Source organism: Lutra lutra, chromosome 4, assembly GCF_902655055.1.
Source record: "Lutra lutra chromosome 4, mLutLut1.2, whole genome shotgun sequence".
NCBI lineage: Eukaryota > Metazoa > Chordata > Mammalia > Carnivora > Mustelidae > Lutra > Lutra lutra.
The window spans coordinates 90,482,355-90,509,525 of NC_062281.1; the positions used below are offsets into that span (position 1 = coordinate 90,482,355).

The 27,171-nt window shown below is 40.0% G+C and overlaps 3 protein-coding genes and 1 pseudogene across 4 annotated transcripts in view; 1 reads left to right on the top strand and 3 right to left on the bottom strand.

The window, feature by feature from the left end:
• Window positions 1–21,035, bottom strand: part of SETDB1 (SET domain bifurcated histone lysine methyltransferase 1) — a 61,351-nt gene extending 40,316 nt beyond the window's left edge. Inside the window, exons 1-2 of the mRNA XM_047724584.1 lie at window positions 20,944–21,035; window positions 8,753–8,800 (exon numbers count right to left, since the gene is read on the bottom strand). The gene's annotated coding sequence lies outside the window, so the exon portion shown is untranslated. The remainder of the gene's footprint in view (window positions 1–8,752; window positions 8,801–20,943) is intronic.
• CTXND2 (cortexin domain containing 2) lies at window positions 1,664–21,073 on the bottom strand. 2 transcript variants are annotated; one of them, XM_047724589.1, is made up of 3 exons: window positions 20,944–21,038; window positions 8,753–8,800; window positions 1,664–3,573 (listed from the first exon to the last, which is right to left on the bottom strand). In XM_047724589.1, exon 3 carries the CDS (start codon window positions 3,498–3,500, stop codon window positions 3,333–3,335), a length of 168 nt encoding a protein of 55 aa, XP_047580545.1. In that variant the 5' UTR covers window positions 3,501–3,573; window positions 8,753–8,800; window positions 20,944–21,038; the 3' UTR covers window positions 1,664–3,332. The 2 variants fall into 2 exon arrangements, with proteins under 2 accessions (XP_047580545.1, XP_047580546.1); XM_047724590.1 differs by lacking the exon at window positions 8,753–8,800 and having other exon boundaries at window positions 20,944–21,073.
• Window positions 17,551–17,649, top strand: LOC125099514 (uncharacterized; annotated as a pseudogene).
• Window positions 21,074–25,676: 4,603 nt separating the features above from the next.
• LOC125096803 (spindle and kinetochore-associated protein 2-like) lies at window positions 25,677–26,033 on the bottom strand. The gene has a single exon (XM_047723767.1). The coding sequence runs from the start codon at window positions 26,031–26,033 to the stop codon at window positions 25,677–25,679; it is 357 nt and encodes a 118-aa protein (XP_047579723.1).
• Window positions 26,034–27,171: the final 1,138 nt, after the last annotated feature.

Below are 27,171 nucleotides of genomic sequence, written 5' to 3' on the forward strand. Positions count from 1 at the left end.
TAGAAGGATTGGGAAACATGACAGCATCTAGGAACTTCCTGCATTTTTTACCCTTCAGTAATGTTTTTGCTGTTATTGTTGTTGTTTTTAAATATTTCACTTACTCATTTGAGAGAGAGAGAGAAAGAGACAGAACATGACCAGGGTGACGGTCAGAGGGGGAAGCAGACTCCCTATTGAGTAAGGAGCCTGATTTGGGTCTTGAATGATCCTGGGACTCCCAACACACACAGACACACACTTCGTAGGTTTTAAACACTGGAAAGTGTCTGGCCAATGAAATTTCCCAGACTGATTACACCTGTAAGCTGTCAGTTTAAAGTGAGTGAAAGGAATGTTTAAGGACATCAGATTAACAGAGATAATATGAGCAATAAAACCAGATATACCCTGCCCCCCCACCCCCACGCAAAACCAGCAACAACAACAATAAAAAAACCAAAAAACAAACAAAAAAACGCAAAAACCAAAGGTATGTGGATTGCAACTCCCTGAATCTACACAGCAAGGACGATCTAGCCATAGAGACTGGAAACACTCTACTGACCAGTGGCTAAGCTGCCCTCTCCCCTGAACAGCATGCACATTGGACCTGTGAGTTGGCTTTGGGTCAGTCCTCCTTTCTTTTCTTCCACAGATAATCCACTTTTGGCTGCTGCATTTTTTTTCTTAGGTTACTGTAGAAACTAAAACCTGTGATTCTCTTGCAGCTGCATATTGATGCTCTCATTAATCATGTGTTTGCTTGCATTTTATTTTAGGGGGTGGGGGAAAGGTGAGTTCCCCCTGAGCTCCTGGAGGGGATACATGGGAGCCTTCATGCACTGACATCAATCTTAATCTGCTTGCCTTTGACTCTGTCCTGCATTTTGTCCTGAATTTCTTTTTATCAAAACAGTGTACAAATCATCTCTCTCCCCCTCCCTTGCTCTCTCTCTTTCCTTGTTTAACCAATATAGCACCAGAAGAGAGTTCTTGTGAAGGCAAAGTCTAGTACTCCATTGCCAACCTGCGGTTCCCCTGCCTCCATTTTCAAATAACCTTGGGGACTTACTCAGGCCAAGGAGGGGGCAATCCTGTTTCCAGGAGTCAGAAACAGAGACAATGATCAAGTCTCTGCTAACAGTGCATATGATAGGTTTATGTCTCCATACCATGGGTGTTAAAGCCTGGTTCAACGTGGTCCATGAGAAACATGTCACCTCTGAAATGAGTGCGTGCTGGTCAAGTCCCTGCACAAACACAAGGGATGCCCCACACTTAGATTCCAAGGTTATGGCTCTCTGAATTTGCAGTCACGTGCTAGGTCCCTGTTGCCCAGAACATTTGGCCAGCATGGCTGAGCCTGAGAGCTTTTACAATCACTATCCCTATTACTTACTGGGCCAGACTCAATCTTCTTCAGCCAGACCTGTGTTGGGCCTTGGTCCATGGCCTCGCTGCCCTCTTTCTTCCAGTGAATTCTCTTATGGACTTTCCTGTCAGTTGGCGATAGTATACTATACCAAATTTCCCTAACTTCAGACTTTGGAGAGTACAGACTATGATTTCCTTTTCTTTTCTTTTAAAAGATCCCTGGGATGATGATGATAACCACTACCATCATCACCATGTGTTATGTACGGGTTGCCTGTGATTCCCATAATGAATTACAACAGACTCATTTGCTTAAAACAACAGAAATTTATTCTCTCACAGTTCTGGAGGCTAGCAATCTAAAATCAAGGTTTGGGCACCTGCTCAGTTGGTTAAGTGACTGCCTTTAGCTCAGGTCATGATCTCAGAGTCCCAGGATCCAGTCCCTCATCAGGTTCCCAGCTCCAGACTCCAGAGGGAGTCTGCTTCTCCCTCTGACCTTCTCCCCTCTCATGCTCTCTCTCGTGCTTTCTCAAATGGATAAATAAAATCTCAAAGAAAAATAAAATCAAGGTGTTGGCAGGGCTGAGCTCCCTCCAAAGGCTCTGAGACAAATATTCCCTTGTTTCTTCCAGCATCTGGTGGTTCCAGCCAAGGGTTCTTTAGTTTGTGGTTGTGTGATTCCAGTCTCTGCTTCCATCTTCACATGGGCGTTTTCCTCTGTCTTTCTGTATCTTCTCTACTGTCTTTTATAAAAGACATTTGTCTTTGGTCTTAAGGCTCACCCAGATAATCCAGGATGTTTATCTTGAGATCCTTATTATATCTGTAAAGATCCTTTTACCAGTGGCACCTGAGTGGCTCAGTGGGTTAAGGCTCTCCCCTCAGCTCAGGTCATGATCTCAGGGTCCTGGGATTGAGCCCCTCATCGGGCTCTCTGCTCATCGGGGAGCCTGCTTCCCCCTCTCTCTCTCTGCCTGCCTCTCTGCCTATTTGTGATCTCTCTCTCTGTCAAATAAATAAAATTTAAAAAAAGATCCTTTTACCAAATAAGATCACTTTCATAGGTTTCAAGGATAAGGACATGGTTGTATCTTTTGGAGGGTCCCTTTTCAATCTACAAGATGTTATTTTATAGAAGAAGGGTTGTGGGGTGAAAAAGATTGAGGGATTCAATAAAGATAAATGACTCCCCCTCTGTCACAGAGCTCTGCCCACTTGAGAAAGGCAGCAGATTTTACAAAACCATACACACTAAAAAGCTCCTATTAGGGGCACCTGGGTGGATCAGTCGGTAGGCCTCTGACTCTTGGTTTCGGCTGGTTTCGGCTGGTTTCGGCTGGGATCATGATCTCAGGGTCGTGGAATTAAGCCCCTTATGGAGCCTGAGACCAGAGTAGGGCTCTGCGCTCAGCACGGAGTTTCCTCGGGATTCTTTCTCCTTCCCCGTCTGCTCCTGCCCCACTCATCTCTCTCTCTCTCAAAGAAATGCATAAATTAAAAAAAAATTTTTTTAAAGGTCCTGTTAGACTCTTATCATAGGACAATTGGTTCCTGCAGGCCTTATATTTGCTAAACTAAAGGGATCTCCTAAGACTGCCTTTAGGAGTTCTGGCTTTCGGTAGGACTCACCAAGTATCATTGTATTACATTACATCATACAGTTATGTCTAACTGTTGTATCTTAAGGACACTTGATACTGGAGAGTTGAAACCCATGGCCTTATTTTAATCAATGAGTTCAGCCTGTCTCGATCCTATTTTGTAACCATTTCCCTGAAAAGGAACAATATAAATTGGCTCGTGTTTCATCCTTTTTGTGATTTTCAACTCACCCTCATGTGCCTATTGTGAAATGCAAGAATGAGAAGTCTGACACACAGAGAGGTGAAATAATATAAAGTCTGGGTCCTAAATATCTGTACAGTAGATTTCAAATCTCCTGGGATGGAGAGTCTATCAGATTTTTTCATAGTTCAGCTCAGAGATGGTTCCGTGGTTGGGGAGCTGGCCTCGTAGGGATTCTTCACCAACTTGGCACACCGAAAAATCATCACAATTAGGAACAGAAATAGAAGGACAACAAAGGCAATGGCAAAGCCTTTATCTACATCAACACTGCTAGACAGGTTTGAATCATCCATGGGAACACACGCCTCTTTACCCTGATTCAGGTGTAGCTACCTCCTCAGGTATATCTTCAGGTTTGTCATATTCCTGGACAAAAGGGGTCAAAACAAAGTTTATTGGTTTGCATGTGTATGTATGTGTTTTCTTAATAACATTATATCAAAACCGAAGAGGGCTTAGAAAAACAAAAACAAAACAGCAAGATTTATTTAAGAAGCGCTTATGAAACTGATGAAGTTAGTATGGGTGATTTTCAAAATATATACACACATAAAGCACAAAATTGTTGGAAAATTACTCCAAAGCAGAACATGAGCAAACATGTGTAACTCAGACATCAGCTGGGGCTTCCTAGCCCTGTAAGATCCAGGTAAAACTGTCTTAAATATCCCAGTTCTGTGTTACGTCCAAATCCCTCTCTATGATTTTTTTCAAGTTCTGAGTACTTATTATAATTAACTTGTTCTGGAGTCTTAACATAAAGACTATATAAACATAAAATCATTTTTCTTTTTTTATTACTTTTAAAAAAGATTTTATTTATTTATTTGACACACAGAGAGAGAGATAGAGAGAGAGAGCACAAGCAGAGGGAGGCTTCTTCTCCCTCTCCCTTGGCCTGCCCATCTGCCGCTCCCTCTGCTTGTGCGCTCGCTCTCTCTCTCTCTCTCAGTGGATAGAGCAGGAAAGGACAGTGAGAAAACGAAGTCACTAAGATTTTAAGTCATTTATAAGAAGTTCAACTAGGAAAGAAAGAAGAGAAGTCAAATAGCAGTTAAGAACCTATTGCAGAATCTAGCAAAGGATTCCATTTTTTTAAAAGATTGTATTTATTTGTCAGAGAGATAGAGAAAGCACAAGCAGGGGGAACGCCGGGTAGAGAACCAGACTCCCAATGCCAGACTCAATCCCCCCAGAACCTAGGATCATGACCTGAGCAGAAGGTAGCCACTTAACCAGTGAAGTCACCCAGACGTCCCAAGGATTCCATTTCAAAGGCAGAATGAAAAGGAATCAGGTAGGATGCATCTGGTTGTAAGTGACAGAAAAGTCCACTTAAGTGATAGTAAACAATATGTAGAATTTATTAACTTATGAGGCCGAAGTCCAGAGTAAGGCTAACTTTAGCTATCATTAGATCCAGAGATTCAAGGTGTTATCGGGGTTCTGATTTTATATGTCTACGACTTTCACCTTTTTCTGTGCTGGTTTTCTATACAGGCTGACTTCCCTATGGTAGCAAGAATGGCTCCAACAAATCCTGACCTCTCATATGCCCTCTTCATAGTATCTCCTCCTCCCCGATTCCAAAGGAAGAAAGAATACTTTTGTATTAGTCAAGATTCTTGTTTGCAAGCAACAGAGACAATCTCCCTCACCTAAGCATAAAAGTATTTATTGCAAAGAGACCAGGTCCCATCCAGAATGAAGTAGAACTGGTCTTATCAGCAGAAAATCAGAGAGGAGGCATTGGGAACCACAGCCAAGGTCAGCACAGGAAAAATCTGGTTAAGGGCACTGCTGGTACTGGATGATTTTGCTGAGCACCACTGCTAGTGTCATTGGAAGTCACTGCTTCTGCCCTGCCTGAATTATAAACTGAGTCATCTTTGCATCACTCAATATTCCAGTCTCTTGGCTGGTGCATCTGACTGGTCAAGGCTGAGTTATGTACCAGCACCTTAACCACCACGGGGGTGGAAGAGAATATTTGTCTTCTCTAGGAGTCTATAGTGGGAATAAGGTTCTGTCTCTTACTGACTCACATAAAGGAAGATTTTCTTCAAATAAGAGGGTTTTTGGATATTGGGTAGAGAAAAAAATGATAAACATCTATTTTTGGGTTGTGACCCCAATCCAGCTATATGCTGCATAATAGACTCACCTAAAATTTAAAGGCATGAAAAGATTGAAGGTAAAAGGTACACAGGAAAGTATACTAGGTAAATACTAACCCAAAGAAAACTGAGACCTTGTATTAATACGAGAGAAAATAGACCTTAAGATAGAAAACATTCTGAGGGTGCGGTGTTGCTTAGTAAGTTAAGTGTCTGACTCTTGGTTTCAGCTCAGGTCATGATCTTTGGGTCCTGGGAGTCAAGTGACAATCTGGAGTCAGGCTCTGTGCTCAGCAGGGAGTCTGCCTGAAGTTCTCTCTCTCCCTCTCCCTCTGCTGCTCCCCACCCCCCTGCCCTGTGCCTGCCTGCACACATTCTCTCTCAAATAAATAATCATTAAAAAAAGAGAAAGCATTCATAGAGGTAGAGAGGATTAATAGGTTATGATAAAGGGTAAAATTCAGGGGCGCCTGGGTGGCTCAGTGGGTTAAAGCCTCTGCCTTCGGCTCAGGTCATGATCTCAGGGTCCTGGGATCGAGTCCAGCATCGGGCTCTCTGCTCAGCAGGGAGCCTGCTTCCTCCTCTCTCTGCCTGCCTCTCTGCCTACTTGTGATCTCTGTCTGTCAAATAAATAAATAAAATCTTTAAAAAAAAAAAGGGTAAAATTCAGCAGGAAGATGTAACAATTCTAAATTGTGAGTACCTAATAAAATTGTCTCAAGATAAATTAAAAAAATAAGAGTATAGGGAGAAATTGATTAAAAATGTCATTATAGTGAATAACGAACACATCTTTTTTTTAAAAGATTTTATTTATTTATTTGATAGACAGAGATCACAAGTAGGCAGACAGGCAGGCAGAGAGGGAGGGGGGGAGCAGGCTTTCTGCTGGGCAGAGAGCCCAATGCAGGGCTCGATCCTAGGACCCTAGGATTATGACCTGAGCAGAAGGCAGAGGCTTTAACCCATTGAGCCACCCAGGCACCCCAATAATCAACACATCTTTCTCAATTATTACTAGGTCAACCAGGCAAAAATTGGTGAAGATAAAGAATACTTGAATAATATAAATAACAAACTTGATTTATTGAACATCTATAGAACTCTGCACCCAACACTTAGCAAATCTATACTTTTTTAAAGTTGATATTTTTATTTTTTTAATTTTTTTTTAATCAAAGAGAGAGAGATAGAGTGAGCACAAGCAGGGGGAATGGCAGGCAGAGGGAAAAGTGGGCTCCCCGTTGAGCAAGAAGCCTGAAGTGGAACTCAGATACCAGGACCTTAGGGTCATGATGTGAGCTGAAAGCAGCTGCTTAACTGGCTGAATCACTCAGGCATCCCAAATCTATATTTTTGCATGTGTTGCTTAATCCCATTTGAATTGAGTTTTTTGGGGGCCTTTGGTCACGTAATACTAAAGGCGTCCTAATTCTGTGTATTAAATCTCTTTCTACTTGAAAAACCTAGAATGGTTTCTGTTATCTGACATAGACCTTGCTGGATACAAATAGCAAGTTGAGTTTGAGTTATCACAGGTGCGTAAGTGTAATTAATGATAGAAAATCTATAAATGACATCACATATATCATATATATATATATGATAGAGGAACCATATAAATATCTCAGTGGTTGTAAAAAAGCATTGGATAAAATTCAAAATTCAATACTAATGTAAAATACCCATATTAATATTAGCAAAACAAGGATAAAATGGAACACCTTTAACCAGATAAAGGGTATTAACCAAAAATGTATAGCAATCATTCTACTTAACGGCCAAATGTTGAAAGATTTCATTTATTTATTTATTCATTCGTTCATTCATTCATTTCTTTATTTTAAAGAGTATTTTAAAAATTTTTTTAAAAAATTTGATTTATTTGACACAAGAGAGAACATGAACAAGCACAGCAGAGGAAGAGGGAGAAGCAGAATCCTAGGTGAGCAGGGAGCCCAGTGAGGGACCCAATCCCAAGATCCTGGGATCATGATCTGAGCCTAAGGCAGACACTTAACCAACTGAGACACCTGGGTGCTCAAGATCATTTATTTATTTATGAGAGAGAAAGAGAGAGAGAGAGCAAGAGCACAAGTGGGGGGAGGGGCAAAGGGAAAAGAAGACTGAATCCCTACTGAGCAGGGAGCCTAACTCAGGGCTGATCCCAGGACCTTGAGATCATGACCAGAGCTGAAGTCAGATGTTTAATGGACTGAGCCACCCAGGTGCCCTGCAAGATTTCTTTTAAAATCAAGAATAAGACAAAAAAAAATCAGTAATAAGACAAAAACATTCCTCATTTTTATTCAACATCATTCTAGCCAGCACAGTAAAATAAGTTTTTTGTTTTGTTTTGTTTTGTTTTTTTTTAAAGCATAAAGATTTAGGGGGCGCCTGGGTGGCTCAGTTCTTTAAGCATCTGCCTTCTGCTCAGGTCATGTTCCCAGGCTCCTAGGATCAAGCCCTGCGTCAGACTCCCTGCTCAGTGGGGAGCCTGCTTCTTTCTCTCCCTATGCCTGCCACTCCCTCTGTTTATCCTCTCTCTCTGTCAAATAAATAAATAAAATCTTTTTAAAAGTTTTTAAAAAATTAAAAAAGCATAATTAAAAGGAAAAAATAACCCATTATACACAGTTATCATTGTCTATAGAATACTCCAAGGAAAATATGAGAAATAAGCACAAGAATCTGGATAAGACACACAAGTCAATTGCACTTATAAATGCCAACAACAAACAATATGAAAATGTAGTTTCAGAAAAACCATTATTTACAATGACATAAAATACATAAAGTGCTTAAAAATAAATCTAAGAAAAGTTTAACAGGACATGTGTGGAAGAAATTATCAAACTTTACTAAAAGGCATTAAGAGATCACCTGATCAATGAAGGGATATACCATGTTTATGGATTCAACATGGTAAAATTGTTAATTCTCCCCAAGTTGATCTTCAGATATAATGCAATTTCACCAAAATCCCATCAGAGTTTTTTTGAGAAAACTGACAAACTAATTTTCTGAAGTGTGTATGGGAACTCACAGGCCAAAAAATAAAGAAGACATTCTGAAAAAAAAGTTTAGGGTGGGGATATTTCCCATATCAGTTATTAAAGTTTATTATAGAGCCATAGTATTTTTGACAGTGGAGTTTATGTGTAGACATACATAATAAGCCATTTGACAGACTAGAAAGAGCCTGGAAACAAATCACACATTTGGGGAAATTTGAATCATAACTGAAACGGCACTATTGATTACAGGAAAAGAACAGACTATTAGCTATCCTTAAAAAAAAACAACAAAACGAGTTTATAGTTATATATCAAAAGCAAACTTAAAAACCTTTAGAAGAAAATGTAGGAAAAAGATCTCTTAAGACACAAATAGTACAACATATATTAAAAAAAGTTGACAAATTTTACCTCACAGTTAAGAACTTCTGATCACCACCACACTGATCACCACAGACACTGTAAAGGAAGTAAAAATACAAAATCACTAACTTGGAGAAGATATTTGCCAAACATGTTTCTAAGAAAGGATTAGTATCCAAATTAGAAGAAAACTCATTCAACTTAATTTTAAAAAGATGAATAACTCAACAGGAAAATTAGCAAAATACATGAACTGGCATTCCACAAAAAAAAATCATAAGTGGTACATAAATACATGAAAAGCTGTTCAATTTCATTAGTAATCATGAAAATACAGATATCATTTTTTTATCCACCAGATTGCTAAACATTATGAAGTCTGATAACAAAAAATGTTGGCAAGAATTTGAGTATTGGGGTGCCTTGGTGGCTTAGTCAGTTGGGTGGGTGATTCTTGATTTTGGCTCAGGTCATGATCTTGGGATCCAGGGAACGAGCCCCACCTCCAACTCCATGCTCAGCGAGAATTCTGCCTGAGAGTTCTCTCTCCCTCTACCTCCGCCCCCCCCAGCTTACTCTCTCTCTTTCTCAAATAAATAAATAAATAACATCTTAAAAAAAAAGAATGTGAGTCATCTGAAATTCTTTTAAAAATTTTAAAAAGATTTTATTTATTTATTTGAGAGAGGGAGAGAGAGCATGTGTGGTGGGAGCCACAGAGGGAGAAGGAGAAGCAGACTCCCCACGAAGTAGGGAGCCCCTCTCAGGCCAGATCCCAGGACACTGAGATCATGACCTGGGGCAAAGGCAGACGCTTAACCAACTGAGTCAACCAAGTGCCCTTGAATCTCTTACATTTGTACAGGAGTATAAATTGGTAAAACCCCTGTGGAAAACCCTTTAGCATTATTTGGTAAAGTTTAATTTACATATTCTCCATAACCCAGTAATTCCACTTCTGTACATATACCAGGAGAAATATAAAACAATGCTATTATGAGGGCGCCCGGGTAGTGGTTCAGCCAGTTTAGCATCAGACTCTTGATTTTGGCTCAGATCATGGTCTTAGGGCCATGAGATGGAGCCCCACATCGGGCTCTACACTCAGTTGAGTCTGCTTCTCTCCATCTCTCTCTGCCCTTTTCCCTGCCAGCACGTGCTCTCGTGCACATTCTCTCTCCCTCTCTCTCTCTCTCTCAAATAAATAAATACATCTTTGAAAAGAAACAATGCTATTGTACCATTGTATGTGCAAGCAAAAAACAGACAACTCAAATGACTACTCTCTGGAGAATTATTATATAAATTGTGACAGAGTCCACAGCTGAATATTATAAGCAGCAAAAAAAAAAAAAAATGAATGAACAAACTACAGTTTGCATCTGAGAACATTGGGTGAACTTTGGAAATATGTCATTAAGTGAAAAAAGCAAATTACAGAAAATTGTATACATTATTATTTTTATAAATCTCAAAACAATGTAAATTATTTAGAGGTACATACATATGTGACAAATCTATTTTTTGAGAAACAAAGGTGTGATGCAAAAAATTCATGGTAATGGTTACTTCTGGGAGAGAGGCAGGAAGATGATCTAAAGGAAAGAGCACAGAGGTATATGCTAATGTTGATGGTAGGGTGGGTGAATGGCTCAATCAGTTAAGCATCTGCCTTTGGCTCATGTTGTGATCCCAGGGTCCCGGGACCAGGCTTCTTCTTCTTTATTTTTTTCTTCTTCTTGTATCAGCTCTGCATCAGGCTCCTTGTTCAACAGGGAGTCTGCTTCTCCCTCTGCCTACTGCTCCCCCTGCTGGTGCTCTCTCTCTGTCAAATAAGTAAAATCTTAAAAATAATAATATCTGAGGGTTTTGAAGGGGTGGGGGTGGGAGGTTGGGGGAGCCAGGTGGTGGGTACTATGGAGGGCACGCATTGCATGGAGCACTGGGTGTGGTGCATAAACAATGAATTCTGTTACGCTGAAAAGAAATTTAAAAAAAATCTCAGATATTTCTAAAAGTAAATGATAGTTCTTATTTGGGGTTTCCAAGGCAGCCTGTAGGAGAACAGTGATCCATTAAGATTTTTTAAAAATACAAAAACTTTTATTTCTCTTTGTAAAATCTAATTTAAAAATTTTTGTGCATGTTTTCTAATAGAACACTTTGTGAAAACAATGCATGTAATAATAAATGCATTTTTGATCTAATTAAAAAATATATAGACATAGAAAAAAAAAATAATAATGGTAACCCAGTAAGGGCACCTGGGTGGCTAGGTGGGTTAAGCATCTGACTTTTGGTTTGACTCTGGTCATGATCTTGGGGTTGTGGGATTGAGCCCCACATTGGACTCCACCCTCAGCAGTGTCTGCTTCAAAGTCTCTCCCTCTCCTCCTCCTCCACTTGCAATTGTGCATGTGTGCTCCCTTGCTAAAATAAATAAATCTTTAAAAAAAATAATGGTAAGTGTATACTTCCTAAATTGTGTCATGGAATCATAGCAGCTTATTTCTTCCTGTGTTTCATAACTTAAACATGTTGTATAACTTCTTTCGAATTATCAAATATTACAAAATTTTTTAAAAACAGAATTAGGTTTAAGGGAGGCAGGGAAAAGTTCCCTGCACTGCAAATATTTTATCAGAGATCAAAAAGTTCGCTGGGGGGACACCTGGCTGGCTCAGTCAGTGGAGCATGAGACTTCATCTCGGGGTTGTGAGTTTGAGCCCCACGTTGGGTGCAGAGATTAATTGAAAATAAAATCTTGAAAAAAAAAAGTTACTCGGATACAAGGCTCATTGACTCCAGAGATCACTGTGTGTTTCTGTGTGTATAGTGGGGATGGGGGGCGGGAGGGGTGTCCAATAAAGAGCCCAAGAAGAAACAGCTTAGGGAGAGCTCATTGGAAACTCTTGCTCATCCACACAATTCTTGTTTTTTTTTGTGGACAAACCCAGGGATAAACAAAGGGCAAAGGGCATTTCTTCCAGATAAGTTAACCCCCAAAGAGAATAATGCAATGGCAATCACTAAATATAGCACGGTGGTGGAGAACATGGATTCTAGAGCCAATCTTTCTGACTCTGATAAAACTTGGTGATCGTGGGACACCTGGGTGGCTCAGTCGGTTAAGCGACTGTCTTTGGCTCAGGTCATAATCCCAGAGTCCTGGGATGGAGTCCTGCATCCGGCTCCCAGCTCCATGGGGAATCTGCTTCTCCCTCTGACCTCCCCTTTCATGCTCTCTCTCACTCTGTCTCTCTCAAATAAATAAATAAAATCTTAAAAAAAAAAAAAGAACTTGGTGATCCTAAGCAAGTTACTTTACTTTTTGGAGCTTGCTTTCCCCATCTATAAAATTAAGATTATAATAGAAAAATCCTGTTATGTAGATGTTGAGGTAAAAGAAATAAATGCATGTAGAACACATAGAACAGAGCCTTGTACACAACAACTGCTGTGTTAAATGTTTGCTATCATTATCCTCCTTGGATTTGCAATTTTTCTCTTGCTATGGAGTGCCTGGAAGTCAATGCTGTTTTAGTGTTTCATTTAGGTGGAGTTCCAGAGCATATTCTCACGTGTTACAGTTGTGCAGAATTGAAAGTGTCTCACATCAACAGAGAAGGGAGGGTAAAAGGCCTGGAATCTGTAGTTCAAAGCATTGACAAGTACTCCAAATTTCAGTTCATTTGGTGCTAGGAATGGAATAGATATCCAATGTATGTTATAACCTGAAGAGAGAATTCCAAGTTGAGCTTAGGTTTTGTGTGTCCCAGAATTTAACTCTCAAAGCAAGTCTTTATAATAGTAGGAAATGGGTCTTGTAGCCATTTGGTTTATTTCTAACTGGAGCTTTTCTTTCTTTCTTTCTTTCTCTCTTTCCTTCTTTCTTTCTTTTTTTTTTAAAGATTTTATTTATTTATTTGACAGACAGAGATCACAAGCAGGCAGAGAGGCAGGCAGAGAGACAGGAGGAAGCAGGCTCCCTCCCGAGCAGAGAGCCCAATTCGGGGCTCGATCCCAGGACCCTGAGATCACCACCTGAGCTGAAGGCAGGGGCTTAACCCAATGAGCCACCCAGGTGCCCTCTTTCAAAAGATTTTATTTGTTTATTTGTCAGAGAGGGAGAGAGAGAGAGAGAGAGAGAGCACGAGCAGGCGGGGGTGGGGGGGCAGAGGGAGAAGCAAGTTCCCTGCTGAACAAGGAGCCCAATGTGGGACTCGGTCCTAGGACCTTGGGATCATGACCTGAGCTGAAGGCAGATGCTTAACTGACTGAACCACCCAGGCGTCCCTCTAACTAGAGATTTTCTTTCTTTTTTTTTAAATTTTTATTTTATTTTATTTATTTCTTTGACAGAGACAGATCACAAGTAGGCAGAGAGGCAGGCAGAGAGAGGAGGAAGCAGGCTCCCTGCTGAGCAGAGAGCCCGATGCTGGACTCGATCCCAGGACCCTGAGATCATGACCTGAGCCGAAGGCAGAGGCTTTAACCCACTGAGCCACCCAGGCGCCCTAACTAGAGATTTTCTAGATGAAAAATTCGCCCCAAGTGAAATGTAGTCTGGGTTCCTGGGTCTGGCTGGGGTCTGAGTTGAGGAAAGATCCTGCTAATACTGTGTCTGTGAGGCGGTGTTTGACCCACCTCCCCTGGGCTCACGGAAACCTGAGTCCCATTGTGATCAGTAAATACTCCTTCATAGTTGCTGTTGTCATTTTATTTTACCTGCATTCCCGTGTGGTTTGGGAAATGGAGATTACAAACAGCTCTCCCTCTAACACTATTTGAACTCTATCAACTTTAAATTTAATTTGAATGAACCATTTACCATTTAAATAGTACAATACAAAAACTAGGTCCTATAGTCATAACACAATACATAAGGTCTGGTTTCTTCTGTCTTTAGGAAGCTTATAGTCTGGTATGGGAGATAAGACATGTCCACATAACTATGACGTAGGTATAAAGTGCTAAGTGTCAAAAGAGAATGTAGTGAATCACTCTGAAATCGTCTGCCCCATACTTCCCTTCCTGTCCATCCATACGGCTACTGCGGAAGCTGCCATATTCTGACTTTGTCCCCACCATGCTGGCTGCCTCAGTTCAATGGTCTGGGGTAGGAAGAAGTTAGGCTGAAGGTCTTCTCTTGAATTTTTGTAAGTGGAATGGGAAACAGCCTGGGCCATACTAGGTGTTTAATACATACTTGCTGATAATTGAGTTGTAATTAGAAAAGGAGTTTCATTGCAATTTTAATACCCTGCTTCTGGATTTATCCATTTGTGTACACCTCAGAAGCCACTTTCTGGATATATTTCTTTTTTTTTTTAAGATTTTATTTATTTGTTGGAGAGAGAGATTGGGCACAAGTAGGGGGAGAGACGGGCAGAGGGAGAAGCAGGCTCCCCACTGAACAAGGATCCTGAGGTAGGACTCAATCCCAGAACCCTGAGATCATGACCTGAACCCAAACCAGATGCTTAACTGACTGAGCCACCCAGGTTTCCTAGATATATCACTTTAATATCTCATTAAATATGCCAGCACATCTCTTCCCTTTATTCATTACTACACTTTATTAAAAAGATCATATTATTTCATCCTGGCGTCTACATATCACACTAGACCCCTTATAGCCTGAATATTTCATTGATTTTTCAACTTCTCTTAATTATTGCATTTTAAGAGACTTGTATCTTTCTTCAATTTTCTTTCATATATTCTCTTTAACATAGGTTTCTAGGTATGATTTTATACCATGTAAACTGTCTTGATTTTATATTAAGTTGCAGAGAAGAATAAACAAAAATATGTACTTCTTGAATGAAAACAAATAATCCCATAGCAATCTGCTGGTAGAAGTGGGGAAGGAAACCAAAGGGAAGACTCAAGGAAGGTTTTACTGAAGAGGCAAATACTTGGACTGCACTGAGGCCTGAGAAGGAGTGGAGTTAACCAAGCAGATAAAGGTGGGAAAGAGGAGAAGCTGGAGAAGATATTTCAAGTACAAACATGAGGGCTTCAGGGAGGACAGCATAGTATGTCGAGAAACAGTGGGTATTCAGTTTAGAACTGGGAATGTATTCTATTGAAGAACAGGCAGGAACCATAGTCTAGGCCAGTTCATCAGGGCCCTTACATGGCACATTAAAAAATCTGGACTCAACTTCGCAATCAGTGGGGAGCCACTGGAAAGCTTTTATTTTTATTATTATTATTTTTTAAGATTTTTTAAAATTTATTTGACAGAAAGAGAGAGGTCACAAGTAGGCAGAGAGAGAGGAGGAAGCAGGCTCCCTGCTGAGCAGAGAGCCCGATGCGGGGCTCGATCTCAGGACCCCGGGACCATGACCTTGAGCTGAAGGCAGAGGCTTTAACCCACTGAGCCACCCGGGCGCCCCTGGAAAGCTTTTAAATACGGAAATTACACCATTAGATATTTGTGTTAGAAATATCAGACTGGTAGGAATGTGGAGGATACATGAGACAACAACTAACCTGATATTCTTCCATAAATACGAGCTTTGAAGGGATTCAGGACAGCTCCCTCCTCCCAATGTGTCACTTTGGCAAGTGGATCATTCAGAGCTGAAGGTACTTGAGACTCTGTGGGCTCAAGAGAAACTTTTGTCTCTCTCAACCACAAAGAAAAATCTAAATTGAGAGTCTTTCCCAAAATAAGAGTCATCCGCTGTTCTTATCACCCTTTGAAGTGCATTCTTTACCTCTGAAATCCCAGATCCCTACCCCATTCTCTGTAGTTCAGAATGACCTATATATCTCATCTTGCCTGCCTTTGGAAATCCATGTCTATGGGGAGTTCCCTATACACACTTACTAAATTTGATTTTCTCCTGTTATACTGTCTCATGTCATTTTGACTCTTAGTCCAGCTAGAAGGACCTTCGAGGAGACAGGAATTCTTGTTCTCAGCAGTTTCTAGAGGGCAAAAATCTACATGTTTTGATTTTTTAAACTTCTCACAGCTTAGATTAGCATAGTGCTTGCACTCAGTAGTAAATGTTTGTGATGTGGAGACCAGTGTCAGAAGGAAAACTCTGCCTCTCATGGGTGTAGAGAATGTACAATTTGACCTTCGTCTGATGAACAAACTCAGATGGGATAATATTAGTCATAGAACTCTTTCTAAAAGTGATGGCTGAGCTCAATCTGGGATAAGGAAAGAACACTTAAATGAAGGAAGAGTGATGGAGTCCAAAAAGCACGGGAACTTTTGGGGAAGTACTGCTTAATACAGTATGGTAAAGCTCAAAATGCATGAAAATGAAAGGTATAAAATCATAGAATCTCATAGTGGAAGGAACCTTTAAAAGTCATATTGTGGCATTAGCCTTCTAATAATTTCTGCAAAGTCTGTGCTTTAATTATTGGGTAAGTTCCTCGGGGGCCTTTAGGGGTCAGAAGTGCCTATCTTCCAAGGTGGCCCATTCTTTAAAAGTACTTATTTTTTCTTTTCTTTTCTTTTTTTTAAATTGAAATATAGCTGACACACAACGTTATTAGTTTTAGGCAGACAATGTAGTGTGATTCAACAATTCTCTGTGTATGCTATGCCCACCACGAGTGTATCTGTCATCTGTCACCATACAACACTATTATGATACCATTGACCATATTCCCCGTGCTGTGCCTTTCATCCCCATGCCTTATTCTTTCGATAACTGGAAGTCTGGACCTCCCATTCCCCTTCACCCATTTTGCCCATCCCCTCACTTCCCTTTCCTCTGGCAACTACCAGTTTATTCTTATATTTGTGGGTCTGTTTCTGCTTTTTGTTTGTTTTGTTTTTTAGGTCTCATATAAAAATGAAATCATATGGTGTTTGTCTTTCTGTGACTTATTTCACTCCACATAGTATCTTTTTTTTTTTAAAGATTTTATTTATTTATTTGACAGAGAGAGATCACAAGGAGGCAGAGAGGCAGGCAGAGAGAGAGGAGGAAGCAGGCTCCCTGCTGAGCAGAGAGCCCAATGCGGGGCTTGATCCCAGGACCCTGAGATCATGACCTGAGCCAAAGGCAGTGGCTTAACCCACTGAGCCACCCAGGCGCCCCTACATAGTATCTTCTAAGTCTATCTATGTTGTGGCAAATGGCAAGATTTCATTATTGTTCATGGCTGAGTAATATTTGATTATATATCTATATTTGTGTATACTCATATTCTTCATATCTATATAATGTATCTATATAGATATATAGATATTCTTTATTTATCCAACACTTGGGTTGCTTCCATATCTTGGATATTGTAAATAATGCTACAGTAATAAAAATAGTCCTTTACATTGAGCCAAATCGGTCTCCTTAGCATGCTCCACTTTTAATTTAGGACCATATAGGGTAACACATATCTCTTCCATACACAAGATTTTCAGGATGTGAGACACTTTTCAAATACTTGTTAACTCATTTCTTCAATCATTTCATGATTTAATCATTTCTCAGAGGACATGGTCTTTCTATCACTCTAGCCCTTTTCCACTGAAAATAATCTTGTGTGTTTATATCCCACTTTAAAATGCGGTGCCCAGGGGCACCTGGGTGACTCAGTGGGTTAAGCCTCTGTCTTCTGCTCAGGTCATGATCTCAGGGTCCTGGGATGGAGCCCCACATCGGGCTCTCTGCTCAGTGGGGAACCTGCAACCTGCTTCTCCTCTCTCTCTGCCCGTCTCTCTGCCTACCTGTGATCTCTGTCTGTCAAATAAATAAATAAAATCTTTAAAATAAAATAAAATAAAATGCGGTGCCCAATGCAGAATAGAAGACCCACGTGAACTCAAGATTATTCATCTAGGTACTATACTTCTATTGCTTGAGATAAGATCATAATGAACCTTATGCTAAAACTGGAATAATAGAAGATTAGCATGACCCTCGCACAAAGATTACACACAAATTAATGAATCATTCCATATTTTTAACTAACTGGAATTTAACTAAAAACTCTGAAGAAAAAAAATCGTAATGATCCTTGAAAGTCAGCATAAAGAATTTGAATTTTAGGGGTGTCTAGTTGGCTCAATTGGTTAAGCGACTCCCTTCAGCTCAGGTCATGATTCTGGAGTCCCAGGACCGAGCCCCTCATTGGGCTCCCTGCTCAGCTGGGAGTCTGCTTCTCCCTCTGCCCCTCACCCCACTCATGCTCTCTCTCTCTCTCTCTCAAATAAATAAAATCTTTTAAAAAAAGAATTTGAATTTTATTCTTCCAGGCATGGGGGAACCACTGAAGGAATTTGAGCAGATAAATGAGAGCGGTGGCCATATCTTACTGTACATTCCACTGATCTAACTGGAATGTGAGCTCTAAACCTTAAGTCTATGTCCCATTGGAGGCATAGCTTCAGCCCTTGGTACAGGGCTGGCACATTGGAGGTGTTTAGTCTACCTACATAAATAAATTAATATCTAGATCAGTACCTGGCATATTAAGCAATCACAATTCATGTTTATTGAAGAAAGGTAAATCATCAAAGCCATACTTTAGGAAGATAACTGGCAACAGTATACAAAAGATATTGGAGACAGGAAATAGACACGATAGGGTGAAAAACAATTAGAAGGAGTTGTAGCCGTCTTGGTAAAAGGCAACAAAAGTATAAACTAGGATGACAGTAACAAGAAGGAAGGAATGGATGCGAAAGAGGATTTTACATGATATATAAATTAAATTGACATATAGTGGGAGGAAGAAGAAAATGATAAAACTCTGGGGTTTGAATTTGGATGGCTGAAATGTTGTCATTCATAGAATTATTTATTTTAGGAATTAGCAGATATTTTAAGGGACTATGATGAACTCAGATTGGAGTAGGTTGAATTTAAAGGTACTGGTATGATATGCTCAGGAGGCAGAAATGTGGGACTGAAGTTTAGGAGTAAAGAAAAGCAAGATCTTTAGAGCTGAGTCACCTAAGTGCAGGGTAGTTGAAATTGTAGATGTAGATGAGGTGGCCAAAGGAGAATTTAAAACAAGGGAATGTCTGCTTTTATACCATAGGAAAGAGATCAACAAACCACAGATGGAATAGTTATAAGTAGGAAAAGCTGAAGAGTGTAGAGTCATGAAATTGAACGGATGAGAGAATTTCAAGGAGGGGTATTGTCAACAGTCTCAGATGCTATAGAGAGACGGAAACATTCAGCATCTGGAAATTGGAAAACATCAGGTCATCTGTGATTCTTCTTCTCCTTATCTAATTAAATCTGAATTCCTGAACTTTGAATGAAAGGTCTCTAGTTTACTTATTTCAACCTCTCACTCATAACTGCCAAATTCCAGTAAGCTAATTTTGCTATGGTTAGGCTGGTATCTTTCCTCTCTCCACCTCAACAAGTAAAATACATTCTTGTTGAAAAAGGAAGGGGCGCCTGGGTGGCTCAGTGGGTTAAGCCTCTGCCTTCAGCTCAGATCATGATCCCGGGGTCCTGGGATCGAGCCCCATATTGGGCTCTCTGCTCAGCAGGGAGCCTGCTTCTCCCTCTCTATCTGCTTGCCTCTCTGCCTACTTCTACTTGTGATTTCACTCTCTGGCAAATAAATAAGTAAATAAATCTTAAAAAAAAAAGAAAAAGAAAAAGGAAAAAGAAAAGAAGAAGACTGATGTTGTTTTGGTTCCAAGTATGTCTTGTATGTTCTTGGCTTATTTTCATATGCAGGGATCAGATCTAGGTTTTATAGGTCCGAAAATTTATCCAAGTTGGAGATCTCTTTTTCAGAAAAGGAATGCAAGATTTGAACACAAAATAAGCTAAAAAGTTTTTTAAAATAAAAAAAATCACAAATTATTGTAGCCTTGGATATCCAGTTTCCTTTCTTCTAAGACCTCTTAGGCAAAATCACTTTTCTTGACAGATTCAAGTGATTTTCTTGACAGATACCATGGAAAATCTAAAATCTGTTTTCTAAAGTGAAGACCGGGCCTAGAATTTTTTTAATTGTTCTTAAGTTTCCTGTTTTAGGGACACCTGGGTGGCTCAGTTGGTTAGGCATCTGCTTTCAGCTCAGTTCATGATCCCAAGGTCCTGGGATTAAGTCCTGCCCTGGACTCCTTGCTCCGCCCCTTCACAAGCAGGGGAACCTGCTTGTGCTCCCTCTCTTTCTGACAAATACATAAATAAGATCTTAAAAAATAAAAGGTTCCTGGGGCTCCTAGGAAGCTCAGATGGTTAAGTGTCTGCTTTCCACTCGGGTCGTGATCTCCAGGTCCTGGAATCCAGTCCCGCTTCCCCTCTCAGCTCAGCAGGGAGTCTGCTTCTCCTTTTCCCTCTGCTTTTACCTCTCCCCCTGCTTGTACTCTCTCTCTCTCAAATAAATAAATAAATATTTTAAGAAAAAGGGTTCCTGTTTTGTTTGAGATGAACAGGAGTACTGCTTGGAACTAGAATAGGGAAAAAGAGGAAGGGCATGAATCTATGGGTTTATATAAAATCTGAAACTGCTGAAGTGAGAAGCAGAATAACAGCATTTATAAATCTGCAGCAGAAGTTTGTCCCCTTTCACTTAACACTTCCTGGAAAGATCAGTCCCTCTTCTATTCCTTTCCTTCCTTTCCTCCTGCCAATCCTTCCTTCCTTTCCAAATCACTTCGTTTTCCCCATCTGTGGCCCTATATTTCTTAAAGACAAACAAAAAAACAAAAGAAGACAACAACAAAACTACCTAAAAAGACACAACTTTTCTCTCATTGACATAAGTTTACTCTAAAGGGAGAGGTTGGGATCCCTGGGTGGCTCAGTTGGTGAACTGTCTGCCTTCAGCTCAGGTCATGGTCCTGGGGTTCTGGGATCTAACCCCACATCAGGTTCCCTGTTAATGGGGAGCCTGCTTCTCCCTCTGCCCTCTGCCTGTGCTCTCACTCTATCTCTGTATCAAATAAAATAAATACAATCTTAAAAAACAAAAAAAAAGGAGAGGTGATTGTGAGGAAATAGAAAAATGAAGCTCTCTTCCTATAATCCCTAAAATCAAAGACATCCTCTAGGCAATGAGACCAGCAGAGTTTCCCCCAGTTTGCCTCAAAACTACCCTGTGCCTCTTACCTAAAGTTTCACTTTTCCAAAAAAGCTCTGAGGAAAGAAAAATTTCTTTACTTCCCCCAGTCATTTACCTAAGTACTCCCCAGGCTTGTAGAGAAGTGTTATGAAACTCAGAAGAATTGTTGGGATTATTCCCAGAAAAACTTCACCAGAAAGACAATACGGACAGTTATTTACCTTTTGAGAGAGTGATATCCAAGGCTGGCTGTTGGCAGGTCAGTCTCCTCCTACTCAAGCCCATCTCTTGGCAGCCTCTCCCCTTTTTATCAACCCACTCTTACAAAAAGGCAAGTGGTTGGTAGCTCTGTCCCTTCCCCACTCTCACGCTGAACTAAGAAGCTTCATGAATACTTCAGCTAATACAGGATCAAGTTTCAGACACTCCCATAGTGAGTGAGAAAATGATCCCACTAGATTAAATTGGAGCCCAGGTCAGTAGAAGAATATTTCCACAGCTCTGCCAGGACTGGGGCAGCCAAGGTTAATGGCTCAAGTAATACCTTGTAAGTGGATCACATGAGTGGGAGAAGATGGGTCACGAGCCAGCTTTTTGGTCTATGCAGTGGTTTTCTGGATTAGTGGCATCACATGGAAAATTGTTAGAAATGCTAATTCTTGGACCTGGGTTCCTGCCTTAATGAATCTGAAACTTTGGAGGTGTTCGTATCTGTGCTTTAACCAGCCCCTCTAGGGGACTGTGATGTATGCTCAAATTTGAGAACTATTTTGTCAACAAGATAAGTGAAGCTCTAAAATCTCTTTTCCTAGAAAAGAATTTATTTAGGGGTGCCTGGGTGGCTCAGTTGGTTAAGTGACTGCTTTCGGCTCAGGTCATGATCCCTGAGTTCCAGAATCCAGTTCCGCATAGGGCTCCCGCTCCATGGGGAATTTGCATCTTCCTCTGACCTTCTCCCCTCTCCTGCTTTCTCTTTCTCCCTCTCAACTAAATAAATAAAAATCTTAAAAAAAAAAATAGGGGCACCTGGGTGGGTCAGTGGGTTAAAGCCTCTGCCTTCAGCTCGGATCCCAGAATCCTGGGATTGAGCCCTGCGTTGGGCTCTCTGCTCAGCGGAGAGCCTGCTTCCTCCTTCCTCTCTCTCTGCCTGCCTCTCTGCCTACTTGTGATCTCTGTCTGTCAAATAAATAAATGAAATCTTTAAAAATAAATAAATAAAAATAATAAAGAAATTTTTAAAAAAGAATTTACTTAGAACATTTGAACCAGAAAAGTCAAAACTATTTCACTTAGTATTAGGTATTATACATGCTCACATATACCTTGAATGCAAAACTTATTACCATTTCCTCTAAGGTTTTTTAGTTTTTGTTTTTAAAAGATGTCATCTATTTATTATGAGAGAGACATTGGGAGAGCACAGAGGGAGAGTGGGAAGAAGAAGCAGACTCCTGCTGAGCAAAGAGCTCGAAGTCAAGCTCAGTCCTGGCTTGATCCCAGGACCCCAAGATCATGATCCGAGCCGACTGCAGAAGCTTAACCTACTGATCCAACCAGATGCCCATCCTCTAAGGTTTTATGCAGTTCCAAAAAAAAAAAATTCTATAGGACACCTGCATGCCCAGGTAGGTGCACACACACCCTTTTCTCTCTGTATGTACATATGCTTTATAAATATACAAAATAGTTCTGGAGAGACATAACCCAGGGCTCTAAGATGGGGAATTGAGTGTCTCAAACTATACCATGTACATATTAACTACTCAAAACATTTTTTTAAATTTAGATACATTTTCAAAATATTATCACACTTTTAAAAAGTAACTCTCCTGAAAGAGGTTCTATATTTAATAAATTTTACCTCATGCCTGTTATATGTCACTGTACTAGATGCTGGGGACTGAATGGAGAATGAAGTATGGTCCCAGTTCTCACTTTCATCTTCCCAAATAATACGAAATGTAGCAATTTAAATATTTTCAGTTTCTTAATTTCTAAATTTCTCTTGCCCCTGAGCATACAATCACAAATTCCATGGTAGGGAAAACTAAAGTCCGAGGCAAAACCAGGCTTTGGGGCCCATTATAATAGCTACTGTTTGTTTAGTGATGAATCTTAAAACAAAATTGTTTTATACTTCTGTTTTACATAATTATAGAGGTAATACAAAGTCATAGCATATTAAAATTACAGAACTATGAAAAGGTAGAAATCTCCTATTAATCCCACTCTTCAGAGATACAATATTAACAGTTCGGTAGATTTCTCCAACTCTAATTTATATATTTAGTATAATTATTATTATTTATAAGATAATACTTATTTTTAAAAAAGATTTTATTTATTTATTTGACACAGAGAGAGAGAGATCACAAGTAGGCAGAGAGGCAGGCAGAGAGAGAAAGGGGGAAGCAGTCTCCCTGCTGAGCAGAAAGCCCGATGCTGGGGCTCGATCCCAGGACGCTGAGATCATGACCTGAGCCAAAGGCAGAGGCTTAACCTACTGAGCCACCCAGCTGCCCCAGATAATACTTATTTTATGCTTTTTTCATTTAATAGTATACCTTGGACATCGTCCCATTTTAATACCTTTAGATCTGTTTCATTCATTTTAATGGCTGCTAAGTATGCAAGTTCTCCATTACGTACATATTCCTGATTTATTTTCACTATTAGTGTGCATTTGGGTTGTTTAAAATTTCTTAATAGTGTACCATCATTGCAATGGCTAACCTTGCACATATTTCTCTGAGCATTTGTGAAAAAGTTTTTGTGACATAAATGCCTCAGAGTATTAAAAATATAAATGCTGGGTTGTAGGATATAAACAGGTAGAATTTTAATAGGTACTGCCAAATTACACACTAAAAAGGTTACTGCAATGTGCAAACTAGGTATGAAAGTGCCTGTTTTTTCATAGTGCCGCTAATACGTTACTCTCAATCTTTGAAGTATTTGTCCAGTTAGTAGGCAAAAATAACATCTCAGTTTTTAAGAACTTGCATTTCCCTAATTGCTATGGTATTTGAGTTTTTATTGTTTGTACATCTTACTCAAATTTCCTATACCTATCCTATGCCTTCTATTCATTGGGTTATTCATCTTTTATTTATTTGTTTGTTTGTTTGTTTTTAAAAGATTTTATTTATTTATTTGAGAGAGAGCCCAAGCCAGGGGAGGGGCAGAGGGAAAGGGAGAAACAGGCTTCCTGCTGAGCAGGGAGCCCAATGTGGGACTTGATCCCAGGACCCAAGGATCATGACCTGAGTGGAAGGCAGACACTTAACTGACTGAGCCACAAAGGCATCCCAACAATATATTTTTACTTATAATTTTTTGGGATACATATTCTCATTTCCCATCCTTTGCTACTCCCACTCCCTCACTTTTGAAGCTGCTGTCAACATCAGCTTCCAGAATTTAACCTCTCTCCTCAGCCCATCAACCTCCTTCTAGCTTCTCTTGTTTCCCTGTCTCAGCTCCTTCTTCTGGGGCTCTAGAATCTTCCATCTCAAGATACTGATCTAATTTGTCAATCAGTACTCCAATTCTGGGTAATTCCTCTGCTTACTTTCTTTCCTCTAGCTTCTGGGTGTTGGCAGAGAAATGCTCCATAGTTTCATGAACATTTATACCTTCTCACTCTGGGGGCTCAGAGCATTAGACAGTCTTTTTCTTCATACAATTTTAGTCACACACTTCCCCAAATTACCCACATCTCTAAAGCTAGAACCAACACCATCTCTACCTCTTGTTTGTAGCAGTTTGACTTATTATTATTATTCTTTGAGAATCAAAGCCACTGCACGTGAGTTGTCAGCTTCTCCCTCTTCCACTTCAAAATGTCTACACATTTTCTCTAAAAAGGTGCCTTGATTTTTCTGAGAGTAATACTTCCACACACTGCCCTAACTTGTTTTCTTGTCTCCCCCAGCACAAGTCTTACTTGTTTTCTTGGGCATATATATTTTCTTCAACTTTATTTTATTTTATTTTATTTTTAAAGATTTTATTTATTTATTTGACAGAGAGAGATCACAAGTAGACAGAGAGGCAGGCAGAGAGAGAGAGAGGGAAGCAGGCTCCCTGCTGAGCAGAGAGCCCGATGCGGGCCTCGATCCCAGGACCCTGAGATCATGACCTGAGCCGAAGGCAGCGGCTTAACCCACTGAGCCACCCAGGCGCCCTATTTTCTTCAACTTTAATTTGCCACTTTCACAAGACATAATTTTCTATTCCTACCCCATCCTACCTCGCATCCCAGGTATCATGTGATTAGTTTTTCTTCATTGCCATGTTTCTTGAAAAAGTGTCGTATGCTAACTATCTGCCTATATTTACTCACTTTCTATACGTTCCTCGCTCACTTGAACCATGGTTTCCACTCCATCTACTCTCCTTAGATTTGTTTCTCATCTCTGAACATGTGCTGCTGCCCAAACTCTTTTATCTTGAAACTCTATTGGCTTATATAGAGTTTCCAGACTGCGTCTTCTTTCTTCCATCATCTGAAACAGATATTTCTCTCTCTCTTTTTTTTATCCTTTAATTTCCGAAGCATGTCCATTCATATTTGACTGACTGATAGTACATAAATATTCTTTTACAATAGGTCAGAACATCTATGTTATCCCAATTACACAAAAAAAAAGGTGCAAAATAGTGTTAAGAAACTTCCTTGCCTAAAATTATAAGACTAAGTATGTGTGCATATATTTTAAAAATCCCTTGATTCCCATTCCATCCTTTTGGCTGAACTTTATTAATTAATATCTTCCCTTTCTATACTGCTCTCTTTTGTGAAAGGTATCAACTACCTAAGCACTCAAGCCAAATCCCCTTCTCCTTTGCCATCCCCCCACCTCTAGTCATTAAGTGCTAACAAGACACCTTCCTAAATCTTTCTGGAATGGATCTCTTCTCCATGAGAGTTCTCTTTTGCAAGTCTATTTCTTCATAAGTCTGACGTGTGAGACTTTAATTGCTCTGCTGCAGTTTTCTCTTCTTTAGTCCATGGTGATAGCCCCAGGTCTGGTTGCTTTGTAGTGTTGTTATGGTCATTAAGAACAGTAGCACAAACACAGCTCTTAGTCTCTTTCTGCTTGACAGCAATTGGTTTAACGTGTGCTTGCAAAGCTTGATATTGAGACTTTATTGCTAACAATTCTTTTAAGAGTGTAACGGGATTTTTCTTGCCTGTTGAATCAGGATGATTAGTCTTGATTTCATATTCTAGTCTGTACTGAATATAATCCAGATAAGAATCAGCTTTCTGGAACCTAAGTTCCATCTTATTGATCTCTGCTTCCATCTTGCATGGTTGACTTTCCTCAGATGCCTGAAACAGGCATTTCATGAAGCATTCTTTGCGTCCTTTTGCTTATCTCTTTTAACTATGGTGCTGTCATTTTCTGCAACCACAGTCTCTTGCACTGATGCATAACTTTAGGTCTAGATCCCAATCTCTCTTTTGGGCAGATGCCCTATGATTTCATATGCTTAATAAGCATTTTTACCTGGATGTCCCACCAACCAAACCAACAAATAAATTTCAACCAAAGAAATCTGAACTTCCAGTTAGGAAAAGACATTAGGGTTCAAAGCCGATGGCTAAGAAAGAATTCTTGAGACGTCTTTGGTGCAAAAGGTGGTTTTATTAAACCATGGGGATAGGACCTGTGGGCAGAAAGAGCTGCACCAGGGTCATGAGGAGTGGCCTATTATAAACTTTCACACTGGGAGGGAGAATGTAAGTCTCTAAAGAATTTTGGAAGGAAGTTTTCCAGGACTTTTAGGGGGCTAGCTATTGCTTGGAAAAGGTCATTTTTTACTGTCTAATAAAACCCAAGTCATGAGACCCTTCAGATGTATATTGGTGGGTCACATACTTGGGGGATGATTGCCAACATGTATCTTGGTGGGTAGAGATAAAGGAAGTTTCCACAGTAATTTTTATATGTTAAGGTAGACTTACAGGGTCTTGGGGGTTGGGCTAAGATGGCCTTTCCCCCTTAGCAAACTATTAGTAAAGTATTAGCAAAGTATTAGCATGGAGGCAGCTGAGTTCCTAGAGGAAAGTCACTCTGACTGTTTCAAGGACTTGTCAATGGGCTGTAGGCAATAAGAAAATTTAATAAATTTTCTTCTGCCTCTGTTTCCTGCATCACCAGTCTCCGATATTGATATCATCCAAAAGCTTTCTTTGACGTCACCACTTCCTTTCACTCCCTATGCATAGAATCCCATGGCAAACCTTATTTTGTCACAACAGTATTTATGGCAATCATTATCTTTTCAGCTTCACTGACCTATATCTGATCCTTGTAATTGTTTCCCTGGATTTCTTTCTTTTTTTTTTTTTAAGATTTTATTTATTTATTTGACAGAGATCACAAGTAGGCAGAGAGGCGGGAGGGGGCAGGGTGGGGAGCAGGCTCCCTGCTGAGCAG

Coding starts and splice junctions, on each gene's coding strand:
- CTXND2 (XM_047724590.1), bottom strand. CDS start 3,500: ATGGATGATTCAAACCTGTCTAGCAGTGTTGATGTAGATAAAGGCTTT.
- LOC125096803 (XM_047723767.1), bottom strand. CDS start 26,033: ATGGAAGCAGAGATCAATAAGATGGAACTTAGGTTCCAGAAAGCTGAT.